The sequence below is a fragment of the Sycon ciliatum genome, chromosome 2 (genome assembly GCF_964019385.1).
Source record: "Sycon ciliatum chromosome 2, ocSycCili1.1, whole genome shotgun sequence".
NCBI classification, from domain to species: Eukaryota; Metazoa; Porifera; class Calcarea; order Leucosolenida; family Sycettidae; genus Sycon; species Sycon ciliatum.
The window spans coordinates 48,803,152-48,812,335 of NC_088644.1; the positions used below are offsets into that span (position 1 = coordinate 48,803,152).

Consider the following 9,184-nt stretch of genomic DNA (forward strand, 5'->3'; position numbering starts at 1 on the left):
TAGGCTACTCGGCCCATGCCTACGAAGCCGCCGTAAACCGTTTAGACAGGAAATTTGGTGGCGAGCAGAGACAGACAAACCTCCAATTTGAGGAAATAGAGTCGTTCCCCGCCCTCCGGACAGGCCGGCCTGGAGACCTACAGAGATTCGCCGATTTGCTGGATGTGCTGATAGTGAACATGGCGGATGCAGGCAAGGAATATGAGCTGGGCGATGGTCTTCTGTTCCGACAGCTGCAAAACAAGCTGCCCATGCCCATGCTGACCCAGTTTAACCGTTGGCGTCACAACAACACGAAACCCAGCAGTGTACCAACGCTATTGGAATGGGTGACTCTCGAGGCAGAATTCGCTACTGGAGCAGCGAAGATGGCCCACGGAGTCAGTTCTGCGGATGGTCATCATGCAGCGGCGCTGCCGACTAAACCAGCCCCTGCAAGAAGTCGACCAACGTTCGGTGGCAGTTCCGGAGCCCACGCGTTGTCATTCCTGGTCTCTGGTCAGAGCGCTGCCAAAATCCAGTGTGCAGTATGTGATGCGCCCCATCACACATGGAGTTGTGATATCTTCAAGAGCGAGTCGCCCAGCAGGCGGTGGGAAACAGCAAAGAAGAAAGGCCTCTGCTATAGGTGCCTTGGCACTGGACATCGAGGGACATCCTGTACCAGAAACAGGAAGTGCGGTGTCAGTGGCTGCAGTCAGACACATCACCAGCTGCTTCATGATCGTCAACCGCAGCAGAAACGGAACCTGTCTGAAGCAGCCATGAGCAGTGATGTAGCATCGTCAAGCGCTCCCACAGTTTCAATCAGCACAAGAGGGGCAACAACACCTGCAATAGAGCCAGCCTCTATTAATTGCTCCATCCAAGCATGCAACATCACGGAAGGGGAGCCCGATCTGGGAGAAGATCGGCCACGTGGAGTACCATCGGTCTCGTTACGCATCCTCCCGGTGTCGCTTGTGCATGAAGGAGTACGGATACAGGTTAATGCTATGTTGGACGATTGCAGCACTACCACCTACATAACCACTGCAGCTGCCGACCAGTTAAGGGTGGCAGGAAGACCGCAGCAGGCATCAGTTTCTCTTCTGAGCGGGTTGACGGAAACATTCGTCACGACGCCGGTCAACATCACAGTGGAAAGCGCTGATGGAAGATTCCAGTCCAAATTAACGGCGCTAACTATTGAAAGCATCGCAAGCAACTTGAAGGCTGTTGACTGGGCGAATGCGGCAGCGCAATGGGACCACCTGCGAGATGTTCCCTTCACGGCTCTCACCGAGGAATCAGTGGACCTTCTAATTGGCAGTGATCATAGTGAATTGCATTCTTGCTGGGAGGAAGTCAATGGCAAGCCGGGAGAACCGCTAGCTCGCAGAACGCCATTAGGTTGGACATGTATTGGAGCAGTATTAAACAATGATGATCGACCAACCCGCGCCAACAGCACCTACTGTGGCATACAGCTGAACCGGCAACAGGACGTTGATCAAGGCGGTATCAGCCCTGAGCCCTCCTGGCACATGAAGGACCGCAGTGTGAAGCCTGAAGTTGAGCAGTCAATGCGGCAACTCGACGGGGCTGGGAACGAGATTCACCTTCAATGGAATGGCCAGAAATCAAAACTGCCCGACAATTACAGCATGGTTTTCAGCGACTGCATAGAGCCGGGCCCTAGGCTGCAGCGAGAGATACTGGAAGTGCTTCTCGGATTCCGGCGCAACTCGGTAACCATTGTCGGTGATATTCGGGAGATGTACCTTCAGATTCGAAATCACTCCGAGGACCAACCGTACTTGCGTTTCTTGTGGCGACCACCGGAGAGAAATACTCAACCAGACGTTCTTCATCCCGACACGTCGCGAGGGCACTAGCCGTTGGGAAGAATTACGGCAGTCTTTCCTGGTCCAGATGGACATGTACGAGTGGCTAAGGTGCTTGTGGGCGACAAGGAGAAGACATGCCCTGTCACGCGACTATTTCCGCTTGGCTTGTGCTAAAGCCCCTGGTGTCACATTGGCTAGGTGACAACAATCAGCCAGAGACGTTTGTGAAACTGATTTCAAGGAAAGTTTGATTCACTATTTCTTGAATGTGTTCACATTGTTTATTTGCTGTATTTCTTCAACAGCTTTTCGGAATAATGCTTTTGTCGCATTGGAAATTTGTTTGTTGAGTTGCGATTATGCTTTTCGATGTTACTTTTCAACATATCGGGAAGGGGACAATGTTCAGGAGGTCGCACGTGTCACTGACATGCACTCTCGTTTTGTGTTACATGTAGCTGTGACTTTCGTTAGGGTTCACACTTTTATGTCACAGGCTTTGTCTTCACCTTCTTTCGCGCCTGCTGATGGAGTTGTTGGCATGCAAGTGTTATAAGCTAGACTCCGTTTTCACTACAGTAGTGAGTTGGCTATAGTAGGCTGTAGTGCTTACGAGTTCGGTGAAAGGTTTCAAGCAATTGCGACTTGGAGCTAGAGTTTTCTAACAGAGTTCTCTTGATAGTCGTGAGCTGGTCCTTTGTGTGGTTTGGGTGTGTGCCGAGGCAGGAGCACGCCTCTACAGAACACTTATTCTCATGTGGAAATTTGAATTTGTATATGGCCGAGCCACCTTGTACAGACGGGTATCATACATGTATGCCTGGTAACATTCTGATCTGCTCGTTCTTGGGTGCATTGTCCTTGATCGTCCGAGAGTAAGGGTACGGCATTGTTAGGACTACGGGTCACGAGGGAGCAGAGTTTGCAATGTACATTTATTTTTTATGTATCTATGTCAACGGGATCTTCCCAAATTGTACATTGTACTGTTGAGATACCGAATTAAAATAAATCAATACCATACCATACCATACCATGTGCCTGCATCAGCTCGTTCCAGGGCTGGGATCTGTTCAAAACGGGTGTGCAAGGGATTGGTGTGTGCGTAAGCATCAGCTGTGACATTTTCAGATTGCATTAGAATACGTGCTAGTTGAAATGAATGAAAACCGTGACGGTATATTGGGTGTATTTTGTCATGGTCTCGAATGAGCCATGAAGATCAAGGAGGTTAATATTATTTCACCACGGCTCACTAGAATCACCCTGGACACATCTGTGCAAGTCCGACATCACTCATGAGCACTACACCACGTGATGCGAGTTTTCGTTATCGCCTGACCCAAAAGGAAAGCATGGGGCCGTTAAGTGATGACGTCACAGTTCCTTCGATACGCATAACAACGATCCCACTGGGGACAAACAAAAGTAGCGTCGTCTCCACCGAACCAGTTGTCAGTGGCAACATATAGGAATCGTGTACATTTCTTCGTTTCCTCTTTGCTGTTTTCAGTGAGTGTTTTGTTTTCTCTTTGTCCTTGATCTCGACGATGTTGTCGTGCTCATTACCTTACTGAGACGTCTCTTGTGACTGTAGCCAGTCTCACGGAGGATTTTATTGGCGTGACAAGGTAGATCGCCGAGATCGAGCGTGAAAAACGCTCTGCATTAGTAGCTCCTGTAGAATGTTTTCTGGGATGGCGTATCCATGGTCAACAATCTAAATGTCCCGCTATTATCTGCAGAGGTGATTTCTTCCCTCGTCGATTTCTTTCCTGCTTTTATACCTCGATATTTAGGTACTTGTTTCCCTTCATCCCATGCTTCATCTTCCACTCTCCTCTCCCCCATTTCCCCATTTTTCTTGCGATATTTATGTGGGAGACTTCCGTGATAAGCATCCATTTGCTTTTGGAGAATCCTTTTAAATAAATACAATACAATACAAAACCAAGGTGCAAGACAGCATGAGAGATTGTGTAAACGATGTGAACTCCAAAAGGTAAGCTCCTGAACAAGTGGAAAGATATAGGAATTTACAAACTCTCTCTTCATCCATCGATTGCCGCTATGCATTGCATTTTGTCTTCACAGATAATTTGGCCAAATTTATTGTAACTAGAGAGTGCAATCGTGCTTGGGGCCCAACCCAATGTCATCACATGGCTGTGGTGACTAGTGTATATCTGGGAGAATTTTTCCTCGACTGATACGGAGTGCAGGTGGATCGATTATGAGAAATGCGAACATGTGAAGTAAGTAATTAGTTGTGTCGAAGAAATGTGCAATAAAATAAAATTTACTTTACACTCAAACATACACTGTAGATGTACATGTAACATCATGATAATGATTCCATCTTCATTGTCCCGCAACTGGTACACCATACGCACCGAATACATGGTGTGTGTGTGCGCGCGCGCAAGCGCGCGCATGTACATGCACACACTCTCATGCGTGGCCGAGTCGGCCAGATGAACAGACCATGCATTTGCACGAGGTGTCCGTAATGTCATTGGAACGCTGTACTTTATGACTTTATTCCAAAAGAGTATGTCTTGCCCCTGACGAATGGAGTTGTGTCTGTGCTCAGCGGGTATCGGGCTATGACGCAACACTGCAATCAGCGCTGCAATTAAAAGAGCACTGCATGGATTATTTTGACTAACTTCCTTTGGGTTTACTTGGTTGAGCCCGTGGTTTCATTTCTGTGTTCTGTCATGATTGGCCTCTGGAAATAATCAGAGTGGATGTCATTTTGCCATAATTATATGTGTGCCTTGTGCGACAGGTTCAAGGCTAGATGCACTTCACATTCGGCGTGCGATCTCAGCGTCTGGGACCTGATGAAGTCTTGGTTGGATGATTATTCAAGCCTGACACTACTCGACACACCAATGTACATGTCACTGTAATTTTTTCAGAGCTGCACTATTTACGTGTTGATGCTTACTTCGGTGTTAGCGTGTTTCCCCCGGATTGTTTCTATCATCATGATCGTGTGTTCTTGGGCTGAGCGAGCACATGCACAAGTGTGCAGCTTTAACCCTGTGTATCTTTGGTTACACTTTGTTCTGCAATGCATGTACCTTGTAACATTATGTGCTTGCACTGCTTTGTCTGGCCTGCGTATTTCAGGACTATTCAGTGCATTAGACCCAGGTTTGTTTGGTTGCCGGATGATCTATTGTTGCGTCGCTCTGTATTTGTATTCATCAATTTTTGGGCTTGAGAATTGAGCTGTTGTGTGGTTCCCAATATGAAAACATCATGCTGGTGCTCTGTGTTTTGATTATCGACTGTCGGAGCAGTCATGCATTTATTAGCAGAACGGTCAATACTGTAGTCTTTTCACGTGTTTGTCTTTTTGTGTTTTCGCCGGGGGTATTAGCGGTAACGCTGCACACAGAACGGCAGTGTTGCATCACTGGACGACCCTTCCTCTGCATCTGACTTAATTTCCCCAGGATCTGGTGCAGTTACACCAGACAGCCACTTCCTGTAAACACGCAAACAGCAAAAGAAGAGATCCCGCAAATCAGGAAAAACCATTGTGGAAAATATAGAGTAGATCATACAACATTCAATAATCTGGAGTAATTACAGTGAGACAAACACTTCAAACAGTGCTCTCTCTCTCTGTCTCCATCCTTCCAAAAATACCCTATGACAATTCCCTAGAATTATTATATTTTATATTCTTAGGACATCATTCTGAACATAATAAATTCTTCCATGGGTCTTCAATCACCACGGAGGGCGAAAATATATCTACCGTATTATCTCTAATATAAGCACGGTCCTTTATTTTTTCAATGTACCTCCGCCCCGTGCTATTATTGGAGACGTTCCTTTATTGGAGACTGTTCCATTATTATTTCAACCTCATTTCAGAGGCATGTTGCCATGCCAAATTCATGTATGACGCACACATTTCAGGGTTTTTTTCGCCGGTACAGATAATGAATTTACACAGTGTGCTTATAATGGAGACTGAGCACTTTATTTTTTGAATGCCGCCCCAAGGTGTTCTATTATTGGAGACGTGCTATTATTGGAGACTGTGCTTATATTAGAGATACTACGGTAAGTCATGCAGTTTACGGGAGGTGCGAGCTGTCATGGATATAGAGGCTGATATTGTGCCAGCGTGAGGGCAGAGACAGAAAGAAGACACTGATTTCTTGAACAACTCACCTATATATATTCGAATCCACAAGGAGCGCTCATACTTTGATCCATCAGGACGCGAAACATCTTCAAAGCACTCTCAAACACGGAGTTTTACTGTGGGCAGCCAATTTCACAGCCATCATGAAGGCACTCGACGACTACAGGAGTTTTGTAGAGGAAAGAACAAGGAGCAAAGAGCGACAACAATCGCTTGAAGAAAAAGCAAAGAAAAACTGCTGTCTCTCCAGTCATTTAGATGCTGTTGCCCTTGACATCTGGTTCCATCCAGAGGACGCGACTTTTGTTTGTCCCCAGTGCTCTCCGTTGCTATGCGTATCGAAGGAGCCGTGACGTCACACTTAACAGCCCCATTGTTGTGTGTATAGTGCAACCCCGTTGCCAACCCGTCTCAAGTACTTGACATTATGTGCATGGTGCGCTCTCCAAGGATTATGCAGGTAGATTCTTGGTGTCACCACAGACACAGCGCGGGACGGAAGATCCGTGAATCACGTGCCCGGATAATCGGAGACTGGATGCATGGCTTCGCACAGTTTGTATGTCAACCTGACTTTTGTGCAGATCATGTGATTAGTGAGTCAGGTTTCTGCTCTACTCAGAGAGTCTACTCCGGCTAGTGCTACAAGCCATCCATTGTCTGCACAGCCACAAGCCTGTCACAACACCGTGTTGTCAAAGACAATCCAAAGAACGAACCTATTCAAATTCAACCAATCCGCAACGTACCTCCTAGCAACCAACCAGTTGCAGTGTCTAAGCTGAATGCTTATGCCACGTTAGAGCGACTACTAGGCGCATGCGTGGAATAAAGTGCCGCGAAGACGCCGCACTTGTTCAATCACATACATTAGATGCTGTCGTTCCTCCACTGTCTCTCTGAGATTCACTGTAGTGCAATCCATACTGTCTACTGATTCTTTGCTTTTCCTAAGACTAAAGACTTGTGCCAAGATGCCGTACAGATTCCATTCCTCATTGCATTCAAATGATGTTGTCGTGTCCTCGGACGGACGCGAAATGACACGAGTAGCTAGTGCTACCGTCGCCACACAAACCCTACCTGCCGCTGCCGCTGCCGCTCAAACTACGCCGTCAGCTCCTGCTCCAAAAACGCATCGAGGTAAGTACGCGTGCCGGCGTGTACGCGTGTATGTGTGCGTGATGTCATGTGTGTGTATGTGTGTGTGTGTGTGTGTGTGTGTATGTGTGTGTGTGTGTGTGTGTGTGTGTGTGTGTGTGTGTGTGTGTGTATATCACTTTGTGTGAGGTGTTTTGACCTTGTCTGCGTTGAAAAGAACACTTCTTATCTGAATGGACGTATGGCTCTTTCTCTCTCCCACAGTCTACTGGATATTGTCTGAACACACACTAGTAGGCATGTGAGATGTGTACGGTAGATATCTGTAACTTGCTTATAGAGAATTCAAGAGAATGGCACGTCAAAAGTATCTAGTACTCCACGTACAGTGCTGCCCAATGAAATCCAGTCACGTCACTCAAGTTTGCACCTTGCATTATTTCCCAGCCCAGTGTTAGCAGGTCTAGGGCTGCGGAAAGTGCGGCGCGTACTTGAGTGAGGCGAATGGATTTCATTGAGCAACGCTGTAGTATCCAATAATACGGAGTGAATTGTCAGATTGTCAGACTGTTTTGGCGATAGAAGTGCTCTGGCGTAGGATTCAGTTTAGGCCCACCAGAACATACTACAGTGTAGCATGATGTAACGCAGTGGGTGGTGGTCGCACTACTAGTAGCATGAAGCCAAGAAAGTAGGTCAGCTATTGTGGATCACGTACGAGAGTATGAATGAATACGAGTTTCCCTACTGTATGCCACATGTAGACCAGGTACATAGTCGCATTTGTATTCCACTGGTTTGGGCAGTGGAGATTTCTGTGCCCTTGCACATGCCTTGGTTGATCACAGTATGACCGTGTATGGGGTCAGCAGATCATGTCGCGATCTCTACCTGCCGTGCATTGCATAGGCCACTGTACTGATCACTTAGTTGATTCCGAATTTGCACTTTGTTTCGGGTCTGTAGAGTGTTGTGTGGTTTCTCTGGTCTAGTCCCCACTTTGTTTCGGGTCTGTAGAGTGTTGTGTGGTTTCTCTGGTCTAGTCCCCTCTACTCACCAGTGCTATGCACAGATACAGATGCTACGCAGCAATGACTCTGATGTCTGAGCTCATGAGACTTTGCTAGAGCCCTTGTTGTATCAAAATCGACGTTTATCTATGACGTAACAATTACACGTGTGCACGTAGATCTACGTAGGCTAGGCTGTGTAGCTAGCGAACACTGCACTAGAAAGAGTCAGTACCGATTACAGTCATCCACAGTAATACATTTTGTATCAGACTATGAACCAGATGAACAGTCTACTGCTGTCTGTAATGTTCCATACATCGACAGAGCGCTAGCAAACTAGAGGTCAGAGTTCAAAGGTTCAGTCAGTTGATCCCTCACATTTGCCCGTCGCGCAGCTGAATACTTTCTGGTTGCTCGTCAAGACTTTCGTCCGTTCCTTGCAGTTCATTAGTAGTCTTGTTCATGTCCAAGGAACATCAGGGAGGAGGTTTTGAAACTCAGCCATAGGTACTGGACTAGAGTATTTGCATGTTGATGTTTTACTTCAGCAGTGCCCTTCCTCGTCCTGTAAAGTTTCAAATTGAAATATTTCCAGCAATTCAGTTAGTCGAGTGGGAGCAGTTCGTAGTGTTTCTTGTCATCAATGGAAGAGAGACGGAAGGGGACCATCCTAGACTGTGAGTAAAAACAGGTTTCTACTCAACACCTACGCTTTGCCGTCGTTAATCTCCTATGCTTTTCTTAGTATGAATGTCGTTTGTCGTGAACCTTCGTCTCTGTCCTAGTCTCCTGTCACAACGTGACGGCCATTCAGTGACCTAAATTGGTTGTTTGTTGAGGTGTAGAGTAGTTTTCTTTCGTCGAGAGTTGTCGTAGGCAGTGGTAGCAATGAGGTGTAACATTTGTCGGTCGTTTCTGTAATTTTGTTGAAGAACGTAAATTGCATGTGTTGCAGTGTGTTGTGAAGACACCCCCGTGATGTCGTTCATTGATCGTCTTCACTTCTTTCAGCTACAGTCACTGACAACCATATATAGCTGTATATACGGTTATCGTGACGTTTGTTTGGA

At 46.7% G+C, this 9,184-nt stretch overlaps 1 protein-coding gene and 1 long non-coding RNA gene across 2 annotated transcripts in view; both read left to right on the plus strand.

Moving 5' to 3' along the window:
• Nucleotides 1-3,893: 3,893 nt before the first annotated feature.
• On the plus strand, nt 3,894-5,044 carry LOC135810932 (uncharacterized). Its single transcript, XR_010552468.1, has 2 exons — nt 3,894-4,084; nt 4,621-5,044. It is a non-coding gene; the product is annotated as an uncharacterized LOC135810932 (long non-coding RNA).
• A 1,338-nt stretch (nt 5,045-6,382) lies between these two features.
• LOC135810315 (ankyrin repeat and SAM domain-containing protein 3-like) overlaps nt 6,383-9,184 on the plus strand; it is an 8,577-nt gene continuing 5,775 nt past the window's right edge. The window contains exon 1 of the mRNA XM_065323803.1: nt 6,383-7,143. Within this exon, the coding sequence (XP_065179875.1) occupies nt 6,975-7,143 (169 nt within the window). The 5' untranslated portion in view covers nt 6,383-6,974. The remainder of the gene's footprint in view (nt 7,144-9,184) is intronic.